Source organism: Ostrea edulis, chromosome 10 (assembly GCF_947568905.1).
Source record: "Ostrea edulis chromosome 10, xbOstEdul1.1, whole genome shotgun sequence".
NCBI lineage: Eukaryota > Metazoa > Mollusca > Bivalvia > Ostreida > Ostreidae > Ostrea > Ostrea edulis.
Window position 1 is genome coordinate 18,645,346 of NC_079173.1, and position 13,356 is coordinate 18,658,701.

The 13,356-nt window shown below is 33.7% G+C and overlaps 1 protein-coding gene across 2 annotated transcripts in view; it reads left to right on the top strand.

Annotated features, from left to right (window-relative positions):
* Nucleotides 1-13,356, top strand: part of LOC125682897 (leucine-rich repeat-containing protein 15-like) — a 334,249-nt gene that overhangs the window by 209,155 nt on the left and 111,738 nt on the right. For both annotated transcript variants that reach the window (XM_056152160.1, XM_056152161.1), the window contains exon 2: nucleotides 11,429-11,500. In XM_056152160.1, coding sequence (XP_056008135.1) covers nucleotides 11,429-11,500 — 72 coding nt within the window. The remainder of the gene's footprint in view (nucleotides 1-11,428; nucleotides 11,501-13,356) is intronic.

Sequence of the window (13,356 nt, forward strand, 5' to 3'; positions counted from 1 at the left end):
ATTGTATAAATTTATATGAATATACAATGTCTGCCCAAGGCCTACTGCGCATATAAAATATATTGTCTACCTTACGATGGAATTGTATAAAATTATATACAATGTCTGCCTAAGGATTACTACGGATATCTGAAAACTTAGGAAGACATCATAAATTGTATATCTTTCATTCTTGGTATATTATCTTTAATTGGTTTGAAAATTACAAATAGGGTGATAGCTAAACAAAATGATCGAATGCATGATAAAAAATGTTGAAGTTTAAACATGGACTATATATGTCTGCCTAAGTATGATTTTATGGATGTGCCTGCCTAATGCTGAAAGCAGATATATATATATATATATATATATATATATATATATATATGCTTGCATGTGTTGGTAGTACATGGTATAATACCACTGATATCAATTTAATCAAATTCGACTTTAATAATTAAAAAAAAATCGGAAACAATAATCCATTTGTGCTATCCCCAGAACATAATCTTCTCGGGTAGTGTAACGTTTGGAGAATTTGCATTCAATGAAACAATCAATAGTGACTCTGTATTTGAGGAAAAACGATGACATCCTCGATGGTAAAAAAACTGGTATTGAATTATGCGAATCCGACGTACAATCAAATATTTGTATTTCATAAAATTGCATGGATAGGATATGTATAAAGACTTGGGACGCTACATTTAACCATTTATCTTGATATGTAGTGGTATTATTTATGTTGCCTGCGACACTTTTACTCTTATCAACAATACTCAATAGTTTGATCCTAGAATGTTTAAATCATTAAATAAGTGCTAACTGTCATTTCAGATTGGATGATAACAATATGCAGTGTGAATTCTTATCTAAGAAAAAATCTCATTATTATTTGACTGTTTGCATTTTTTCACGAATGCTATATACTATAAGAAAACGCTAAACATATCTTATACATGCATCAAAACAACAAAGCTGGAGAAAATAAGTAAGTGGACAGGCATAAGTAATTACGCCACATAACGACATTTCCCATTATTTCCCATTTTAACTTATAAACAATCCTTGCTATTTCAAATATTATCAAACAGAACTCGATGGAATAGCCTAACATATATAAGATATATTTACCATATGATATTGTTTTTGAATTTTTAAGAAACCCATTTTTTGCCTCGTTTTATTTTCGCTTCTTTTGTCCTCGTTGTCAATGGGGAAATTTAAAACTGGGCGAATCTACTTTTTCTCTAATCTTTTTGACAGAAATGTGTCTAGGCGAATTCAAAAGGGGCAAAACCGTCAACAAATGCAGAAAGGCTAAAATAACCCGGATCCAAATCAACCCCGCATATTGTATGGTAAACATTTATAATGAAATAACTAACACAAACCTCGAGGATACACCACAAGTTTACATGTTCAAACAGATGATGTTTCAATGAAAAGGTGAAAATAACCAAGATTTATCAATCTTAGAGCTCCTGTCGAATGTTCACACCCACCGCAATCCCTATATTTTAATCAGGTAAACGGAGTTATGCGTAGTCAACATCAGTGTGCAAAGAATGGCCTCGATAGGTATAAAAGGTGTGAGACAGTGTTTTACCCAATAGTATGGTGTATTGATCAATTAGAAAGTTTAAAGGCCATAAATTTTGCAAAATCCTGACTTTCAACTGGAGTGTTAAATGCTGTAAACAAAGATGTCCGTTCGTCCGTTTTAAGAATGACGTACAATTGAAAATAAATTAGTATATTGGATATCAAACATGAATTTCAAATTTATTACATTTGCTTCTTATCAAATTCCTTGAAACAATTTTAATGAAGCCTCGATTGGTATAAAAACTTTCGAAATACAACGTCCGTCGTGAATATATTGATAAGTTCCGATTACTTTCAGACACTACAATATAAGTACATACATCCGTGGTTTCCATAACAATCCTTTTCGACAATTTAGCTAATTGCGCTTTGTTGACATATTGTGATGAATTTAATTTTTGAGCTTGCATTTTCGTCCGTCATAATGTAGAACAGTCAATTTAACGTTTAAGATGGTACTTTTCGAGATTCTCGAATAGGGTTACGATGCAGTTTACAATAGACAGAATGTCCTAAGTTACTTCATAGCGTATAAAATAAGCAAAAATTACCTTCATTCCCGAAAAAGAAATAATACTGCGATAAACAATTATATATATATATATATATATATATATATATAGAGAGAGAGAGAGAGAGAGAGAGAGAGAGAGAGAGAGAGAGAGAGAGAGAGCATTACCTTCATTCCTGAAAAAGAAATAATACTGCGATAAATAATTATATACCGCCGGAGAGAGAGAGAGAGAGAGAGAGAGAGAGAGAGAGAGAGAGAGTTGTCGCATTAAGTGTCTGAGTTTGTGTGTATAGCAATGAATCTACATCTATCTACCGATTTGTATGTATATTTATACATGCTACTTCATTCTAAATATTAAAACACCTGGATACTGTCTGAGTTGATATCTTTAACATTTCGTGTTTATTAAATGAAACATCGAATTTGCTTTGTTACTGTTGTAAAACCTGGACGAATACAAAGTCATTTTTCTTCAAATAAATTAAAGCACATTGTATGTTTAGAGCGCAAAAGCACATTGTATGTTCAGAGCGCAAAAGCACATTGTATGTTTAGAGACTAAGTAATTATATTGACGTGAACGTTAACTCCGGACTATCTGTGTCGCTTTCTCTATGTGTGTGTCTGGTTACTTCTTTAAGACGGTTCAATTTGAATGCATATAATTACTGTATAGCACGAAATTAACTCGCGGAGCTAATGTTCACTATATTCGCTGAAACAAAATTTCCGCGAATTCACCATTCAGTGAATTAATATTTCATATTGATACGAAATCGGGTTCAGGATATTAAGATTTGTTTTTTCCGCGAATTAAACCGCCGGCGATTTGTTGCTAAATGAAAAAAATCGCGATTTCTTTTAAACGTGTTATACAGTAAATCCTTAGTCTTTTCTGTTGAGTGTTTTAACACTAAACATTTACAAACATACATTCTAAATAGACTGGGCTGATTCCTTTATTTTACCACCTATTGAGTGCTGAATATCTATCAGTACACAAATTATTATAAGGCAAAATTCCAAGTATTTTCTTGGATATTCCTGATATTTGTTTTAATGGATACGAATATGCAGATGCTGATACGAGATCAAATGACGTATGTCCTTGCGTTAGAGACAGGGTCCATAATGACTCAGCTCTTGTACTAACAAGGAAGAAAAGGTTGGATAGCTATAGTTTAATGAGATTAGATAAATTAAACTGTCCATTACATACATATGTAATAAGTATGCGGCTGGTGGTTCGGGTGTCTGTTGTGCTCTCTGTGCTTTACAGCCAGGGGACGGACGCCTGTCCTGACAAGTGTGGTTGTGGACAGTCACCTTACTGTAATGGGACTTCTGTAGATTGTGATTTTAAAAGACTGAGCAGAGTACCGACTAACATCCCTAGGGATACCTGTGATCTGTAAGTTATTCGAAGGATCTTAGAAAGTATAACACATGTTAACAACGTTAAATAGTTGTTATAGAGCTATATTAATTGTGTTATTGCATTATGGGAATATATTTTTTCGTAAATGAAAGCCCGCAATTAACAAATACATGTGATATAAAAACGTTATAAGACACGTATTTTTAATTCTAACAAATGATATAAATAGTCAGTGTTTGAAGACACGCCTTTAAAAAAAAAGAATGTATTGGGATCTATACACTGTGTTCAATGAATTCTATCAGCGTACTGATGTTGTCGTTAAACGTCATTTCTAGGTTCATTTAAGAAGTAAGGATAACACATTCCGGTGTTAAGCATCACACTTAGGGGCCCGTGTTTGCCCAACTCTCTATTCTGGATTTATGAGATTAATCACTGTTCGTCATTTCCACCTTTCACAGTTCATACCTAAATTGTTTTCTAAAATGAAATTTCTTTTTTATATTTACGTTTTCCTCTCACCTCTGTCCGACTTTTTATACACAGTATATATATCAAGTCGATATACGGTCATACTTGCATTACTAAGAATTAAATTGCGTTTGTGAATATTTGTTTATCATTACATTTTGTAAATATACCAAAGGCAAAAACATCGGAAAGGTAATGATCCCAAAGTGATAAGTATTAGTTGGAATGTAGATTCGTTGTAATGCTACACATGCTCATCAATTATGCAGTACTTTTCGGGTTGCGAAATCTAAAACTCATATAAGATAGAGTACGAATCTATACCGATGGCCTCAAAAACGGAGACGCTTCTCCATAAATGTCAAAATACGGACACTTCCATATTATTTAAAAACGAGTGAACATAATGAGGATGGTGAACTTGTTTTGCATTGTCAAATCTGTAATTTGATTCTGCTTGTATTGTGCAAGGTGGATGACCTGTATAATTGTTCAATTTAATTGAGATGTAGTTTGTTATATTTTGATACACCTCCAAAAAGGTTACTATAAATTTGATATCAGTGCATATTTATCTGGTAAATGCAAGTAAATTCGATTTTTTCAAAATAATTTTACTTTCATAGATAAATTATGAATGGATATCCCAATTGACGTTTGACTTATTGACAATTAATTATTGCATATGGTATATAAACAAGTGAGGATAATGCATAGTGAAGAATCCCATAAATCCCATAAAAATACAAATGAAAAACATGGAACACTAGACATACCAAAGGTAGGATCAGGTGCTTAGGAAGAATTAGCATCTCCCGTTAAATGATCAAAAACGCCACGAGACCTATATCTTTATCAGGTAAACGGAGTTAACCATAGTCAAAATCAGAGTGTAAAGAGCGGTATATATTGCTATGAAATACGTTAGACAGCATTCGACAAAGTAGTAGTTCGTATTTGCAAATTTTATCATTATGACAATCATAAAATTCGCAAAATGTTGACTTTAAAGAAGACTATATTGAGAATTGATAAATGAAATGTCGTCGACATATATAAACGACGAAATAATGGTCACATCAGGATGTTTTTCCATTGCCCCAGAAGATGAAATTAGAACCAATATATTAGTTGATGGATTTCAGTTTTACACATTATGATAATATTTCATTAGTGTAGCCTGACATGGGGTAATGGTAATGTGGAATGGTTATGTAAGGACGGCCAATTTCACTGTAAAGGGGGTGTAATGGGTTTTGTTACATTGCAAGAAATTTTAATGTAATATATTACTTGTAGAAACTATATTGTTTTGCTCATTCCAGTATACCCATCACATTTACATTACGTCAAATATTTGATGATATGTTGGAGGTTTAGATCAATTCATTATATTAATGATTGACTTTTAGACCTTATGAACAAAACGCTTAACTTCATGGCTATTGTCTTTAATAGTTAAAAGCATTTAATGAACCACATTTTAGTTCTAATACCTATGGTATGGTAAACCAACACAACATATTTATTGAATGTTTATCTAGGGTTATTTGTAAGGTTTCAAAGTAGACTGTTGTGAACTGTTTTCAGAAATTCTATCTAAATTCTTCTTTCTATCTGAGTGAAAGGTGAAGATAATGAAGAGTATCAATCTCATAACTCCTATAACAATATAAAATAAAGAGTTGGGCAAACACAGACCCATGGATATACTTGTCAGAGCCAATGAACAAATACTTTCAACAAAAATGGAAAAGGCAAATATTCTTATCTAGTGATCATTCATCCAAAAAATATCTGATTCCACGCACAAGTACTCTGAAGTTGAAATAAAAAATATGCTACAGTTTGTCTTTGACAATATCTTCGTGGTCTTCGGTGAGGAAGTTTTCCAATAGTCTGGTGGAATCCCCATTGGTATGAATTCTGGCCCTTTGTTAGCTAATATGTTTCTATATTCATATAAAACATAATTTATTCTGCGTATATTCAGTTGTTAAATCGAGGCAAGCTACTAACAAACAAGTTGATGGTACAATGATTTCAACAGTCTCGATTGAAGATAACATTTTGCAAATTTTATGGTCATTATAGCGATCTAGTTCGTTAATACAAGCTATCATTGGGTCAAATGTTTTCTGACGTGTTTCATACCGATTGTTAGGCCGTTCTTGGCACACTGATTTTGACTATGGATAACTCCGTTTACCTGGTCAGGATATAGGGCTCACGGCATGTACGACCGGTTGATAGTGGATGCTTACTCCTCCTAGACACCTGATTCTACCCCTGGTGTGTCCAGGGGTCTGTATTTGCCCAACTATATATTTTGTATTGCTTATAGGAGTTATGAGAATTGATCACTGTTCGTTATATTCGCCTTTTTTTAGCCAGTTAACGGTACCAACTATAGTACTAGTGATGGAAAACAAAACTGACCACATCAGCGCTGCTATATTTTAAAGCTGGAGATATTTTACCTTTTCCAATTGTTGAAAGTTCAAATTTTAGGAGAATTGTTGGAAAGTTGGACCGACCCCTGATACCAGATGCCCAGTCATAAATGTCTTTCAAACAAATTCGTGAGAAATATATGGAGGTAAAAAGGAATCTTAAAATTCCACTTTCTCAAACCAAAAGCATATGCTTAACTATGGATTTGCCGGCATATAGACAGATGAAAGCTTTCATAGGACTTACTTGCTATTTCATTATATATTGGACAATTTATTCTGTAACACTGTGCTGCAAACTGTATAAAGACAAACATTCTGCAGAGAAGACCCGAGCAGATTATAAACAAACACTTGCAGTTTGGTATTGCAAACAAACTGTGCACCATAGTTACTGAAAATCACTCAAATATGGTTAATATATATAAGATTCTCTGGCCTGGTTTTCATTTTGACAATGAAGATGAGTCTGAAGATAATGATAATGTATGGGGCAACAATAAGGGATGCCTCCTCCTACTAGACACCTGATCCCATCTATGGTGTTTGTCTAACTATCTATTATGCATTGTTTATATGAGATTGATCACTGGTCGTTATCTTCACCTTTAATGGATGACACAGAAAATGTGGACAAGGAAGATAATATTGAACACTTGCCAAAACATTCTAAATGTGCACTCCCTGCAGGGAGTGCTTAAGAATGGTTTGAAGAATTGTTCTTTTCATTTAAACAATATAATTGCCAAAGCATCTCAAATTGTTAACTTTGTCAGGAGATCAATTCATGCATCAGAGTATTTATAATATAAATGGAGATAACAGGGCTCAAATGCAATCAAGTGGAACTCTCAGCTGAAAATGACCAGGTCCGTCTTGAAGAGAAACTCAATAATATAAATAGTTCCTTGCATCATATGAGCGTAATATATTTAAGGACTTAATTAGCATCCATCCTCGATCCATTTGAATACGAAACACTTCTGATAGAAGGAAATGAAAGTGTTAGCCTTACTATTCCGTTCATTCTTGAACTTAAACATCAAGTACATGCAAATATTTTATCTTTAGTGTACAATAACAAAATGATGAGAGCATTGAAATAATCTTTGTCATTGCTACTTTCTGTGTTTGAAGATCGGTATTTCATTTTAGCTGCAGTATTAAATCCAAAATCCTAGATAAGGCCTCATTAAATCAATAGCTAGTAAAAACGAAACATTGAAATATGCAGTTCTATCTCCGGAACATTATAATAATGAAGAAGCCGATGAAGAACAATTACTTCCGCCAAAGAGAGCTTAGAAAGATTTCTTCAGATTTATGTCTCAGTCAACTAGTGAGATAATTCGAGATAAGTCTGGAGTGTCAGGAATTGATACATATCTGTCTGAGCCATGTATTGATATGCATGATAGTGTTGTGAAATTCTGGAAAGACAATAATTGTAGATATCTAATACAACAATGAGATACCTAGCTATTCCTGCCACTTCCGTTCAGTATTGCATGAAAGATATACAGACCAGATCAATGTTTTCTGAAATATTGATGACAAAATGCAATACATAACTTAGATACGTTTTCTAAAATTGATTGATATGCTGTGTGCTTATACTACTGTACTTTTGAATTCATAAATCCAATATAAATAAATATTTTTTTCAACCATTTGTTTAGTATCAGTATGTTATGTAATGTGTAATGCAATGAACTTTCAATTACATTTCAAAAGTATATCAGATCGCGCACTTTGTCGATAGTCGATTGTTGCACTTGAAATATCAATTAGAATGATTATTTATGCGATAAAACGATATTGTGTAGATATATTTGTCTATTCTCATTCTGATATTGTATATATTTTCCTAGTGTATTTTGAACGCGGAAGCCTCATAATAATACAAAACCAGATCATATGATTTTGCTCAAGCAGATGTAATTAAAGCCAAATAATGGTTTTCATTTTCATATATCATAATACATGTATGGCATAATTGTAGCGTTAATCAATAAAGGTGAATCAAAATATCTTTATCATTTAGAGAACTGAGCTACGATGGCGTAACAAGCCAAAGAATGGGATGCATGATGTTTATTATCACACTACTACTGTCTCAATTCACAGACCCTGAGGCGTACTACTATACTAGTGAAAGGGTGAACGAACGTTGAATGGTTTTGTTTAGAAAAAAAAGTTAATGGGTTTAAATGGAACGGTTTTCAGCGAGAACGGGCGGTTTCTATGGGAAATGGAACGCTTTGGGATTGGGAATGAACGGTTCTCATCGGGGATGGAACGCTTTGTTCAGATATAGGAACAAACGTTTTGGTTTCGATTTCAAATTATACATTTTGGACACTTTTGGTACTCTTTATTCATACATAGGTATTGTAGGGAAAATATATTACTTGGTACGCTGAAAGTTTAATAGTTTTATTGATAACATGAACACTGAAGGGAAGGGAATTGAAGTTAATTAATATTACAAGTATACGTGCCTTAAATTTCACATTGGGATATTTATATTTATGTAATGTAATCAATAAACAACAACTTCAAACTTTCACCAACAAAAAATGCAAATCGAATTGCGTCAATTCAGGTTTTGTCCGCTGTCCCTATCATACAATTGTCACTCTTTACTGATGAAATGTTATATTTTTTCGATTATTTGAAACACACAAAGGTATTTACACAGGTGATTTTAAAGAGGAATTTAGTTTCTACATGATTGCATTACATGCATTTTTGTAACCTTTAATCAATGCTCATATACTATACAAATGTACATTACAGTTAATATAGCGTGCAAACCCATTTGAAATTTTCATCATATGCACATTCAGAATAAATGTATCCAAAACGAGATCGATATATGCGCATCAAAGGGAATATATAACAAACAATGATCAACCTCATAACTCCTAGAAACAATACAAAATAGATAAATTGAGAAATACGGACCCCTGGACAACCAGAGGTGGGATCAGGTACCTAGGAGGGTAAGCATCCCCAGTGGACCGGTCACACCCGCCTTGAGTCCTTGATAAGGTAAAACGAGTTATTCGTAGGCAAAATCAGAATACCAAGAACAGTCTAAAAATCGGTATGAAACACATTAAACACCATTTGATTCAATGATAGGTTAAATTTGCAAACTAGATCGTTATAACGACCATATCATTTGCAAAATTCTGACTTTAAACGAGACTGTTGAAACCTCTATACCATCAACTTGTCTCGATTTTAAAATTTACCATAAGGAGAACAAGCTATTGCTTATCGAATTTAATGATAATTGATAATAAAGGATTCTAATTTCAAAACCAGTGTTATTAATTATCTTCAATAGAAATAATTCATTTTGCGTTTAAGTCAGATTGGGGAATACCCTCTTTGTTTCAGTATCACGGTGACTTTTGATGTTGTTTGACGGTATCTGTAAATGTACCAATTCCATACACCTACATTAAAAGGCTTTGACGAAACCTGCCAAATTTAGAGAGGGATATCAAGAAAGCCAATTTCATCTGAAACGGGGACCTATAGTATGTACACTGTGACCACTCACCCATAACTGGTACACGTGTACCGTTACTTTAGCAACTCTTAGTGTCTCGATCACCTTATAACTTCTTTTGAAGACGACACCACACCAGTTGATTTCATTTTATTTTCCCAACATTTTCACTATTTTGAAATATGTCAAACTCCCATTAGTCAAAGAGTTATGTGCACTTACAACAGCTCTTATAATTTGATATTTTGTTTGTTTAGAAATTCCCTATTGACAACATTGATGATAATGATAATAGCAATGGTGATAAAAGAATCACCACTGCACGAACTTTTTCTTTTGATCAACAGTAACATTGCTTCTATTTAATTATTGGTTTCAAAATGATAAGCCCGTTGCACATAATTTCTTATTCAGTACGTTGGTGTTCGTTCAGAATCTTAATGGAAGCAAATTTGCTGTTTATCCCAAATTAAAATATATCCTTTCATGTCGTGATGAGCTGGTGATTTGTCTGTAAACTCTTACGGATTTGAACTGTAGAATTATCCACCTTTGTATAACTTTAAGATATGTTCAATCAGAAGCTGTAGTCTACTATCTGGACCAAGCGCCATATTGACCTACAATATCAAACTGACGCACAAGTTCCGAATGGCTATACGGCAACGAAAACTATGAGGGAACGAACGCTTTGATCTGGAAACGGAACGTTTTGGGTTCGAAATGGAACGTTAAACGGTTTAAACGGAAGGGTTTAATATGGGAACGGTTCAAATGGTGCAGTAATATGCTTCAGGATCGGTATCTAGTATTGTTGTTTTGTCGAAGTCGTTTTCTTGACATAGTTTACAGTAAGCAATACATAGCATCATGGTGCGACGTTATAATTAAGCATGCGCAGTACATGTCATATATTACCATATGATTATATGAACATGCTTAAAATATGTACAAAGGAAGGTTTGATTGATATTTTGCATTTTGCATAAAATCACTACCATCATCCTAAACTAACATGGACGGTCACGCCCGCCGTGTGCCGTGTATTTCAATCAGGTAAACAGAGTAATCCGTAGACAAAAGCAGATTTAAATGAACGGTATAATTGCAATGAAACACGTCAGACAGCTTTCGACACAATGGTATGCCGTAATTGCAATTTAGATCATCATAGCGACCATGCAATTTTCGAAATGCTGACTTTAAACAAGACTACTGAGAATTGTTCATAGATAAAAAAGTTTGTTGATCAATATAAATATTGAATTGAAGACCAAAACAAAAACTCTTTCTTTTTCATGTAGGTGCCATTGTATAAGTTTTGTCTCATAATGTCTCATAATAATACAAAAGCAGATCATGTTGTTTTTATTTCAGGGGATTTAATTAAGGTCAAGATATTTAATAAATGTGTTCAATTGTATACATTATGATATATTTCATCATAATAACGTTATTCAATTAAGGTTAATCAATATATATTTATCCTTCAGAGGGTTGTGGAACAATGATATAACAACTTTAGAGAATGGGATTTTTGACGGATTGACGAATCTACAGATCGTGTAAGTATCTCTATCTGAATAATAATTACTTGTATGACACAATGCCAGTAAAAGTGAAAATAGGAAATATGTGTTAAAATGTTTAAATTTGAAAACGTTATAATTTTTTACGACACCATGTCAACAATACAACATTTATTCCGAGTTCCCATGCACCGATACAGCACTCCATATCGACTACGTTTTATCTATCAAAAATATTCATTTTCATTAAAATGTCGATTTGATACATCCTAGTGAACTCAATATAAAAGACACCGCAAATTCTTCCACATCTGCTTGATACTTAGACATCTTATTGAATATAGATGTTAACGTCAAACTAGCAACCCGACTTTGTGAGAAATAGGATCACTTCTGTTTTCTCTTTGACAACTGTCTACATCTATGTAACAATATTCCATTATTATATGCATGTGGTGTCAATGTCTTTCAACTGATTCGATAAGGATGTGTTTGTTCTGGATATGGTCAGTTTGATGTGGCCGTCATTAGACCGGACGTATTATGTTATGGCGCTGTTTATTCGTCCTTCTGTCTGGCTGGCTTACTGGCTTGACTATTGTACGTAGCATCTACATGTAAGACTTTGAAATTATGTCAACATATCTCCCTCAAGAAGTGTAAGATTGAGTTTGCATTCCAGATGGATTGGGTCATCATAGACCTACTTTAAGGCTAAAAATAGGTCAAACAGACTTCCGCACTTTTTTTTACTTAATACATATTTACACATAAGCTTCCTTTCAGGGGAATACAAGTTAAGTTTCAGTTGGATCGCCCGTACGTACGTGACCTCCATTGGGAGTAAAAGTAGGTCAAAAGTTTTCTGGGCTTTTATAATGGTACAGATATTGCCCTGAAATTTAGCCACATACATCCCCTTGGAAGTATACAAGTTCAGTTTGTATTTCAGCTGGATTGACCCATCTTTGACCTACTTTTAGGCTAAAGTTAAAATTATACGGTTTCAATTTTGATGCACCAGATGCGCATTTCGACAAATAATGTCTCTTCAGTGATGCTCAACCGAAACGTTTGAAATCCGAAATAACAATGAAGTATTAGAGCTATTATAGCCAAACACAGCGTGCCAAAAAAAGTGGAGTCAAATTCGTCTAAGGATAAGAGCTATACATGAGGGAGATAATCCTTAATTTTGAAATGAATTTCTAAATTTTATAACAGCAATTAAATATACATCCGTATTTTCAAGCTAGTAACGAAATACTTAGCTACTGGGCTGTAGAGACTCTCGGGAACTAACAGTCCACCAGCAGAGACCTCGACCCAGGGGTCATAATGTAAAACTTATACGGTAGACATTTTGATGCACCAGATGCGCATTTCGACAAATAATGTCTCTTCAGTGATGCTTAACCAAAATGTTTGAAATCCGAGAAAACAATGAAGTTTTAGAGCTATTATAGCCAAAAACAGCGTGCCAAAAAATTGGAGTCAAATTCGTCTAACGATAAGAGCTATGCACGAGGGAGATAATCCTTAATTTTGAAATGAATTTGAAAAAATACTTCAAACAGTTTTTCGCTTTTTTTTTTTATTACGGATACAGATGTTGCCCTGGTATTTATTCAAAGGCTTCCTCTCGGAGGAATCCAAGTGCAGTTGGCATTTCAGTTGGGTTGTTGCATTATGAACTACTTGAGGGTAAGATCAAATCAAACATTTTCCCAATTTTTCTTCAGTATGTTCACAGGTATTGCTCTGAAAATGTGTTACTACCTCCCTCTCAGAGAAATACATAATCTGCTCACGTGTCAGATGGACTGGTGCATCATGGCCCACTTTAGGGCCTTTATATTCACTCCTCTTCACCTTTCATCAACAATATGTGT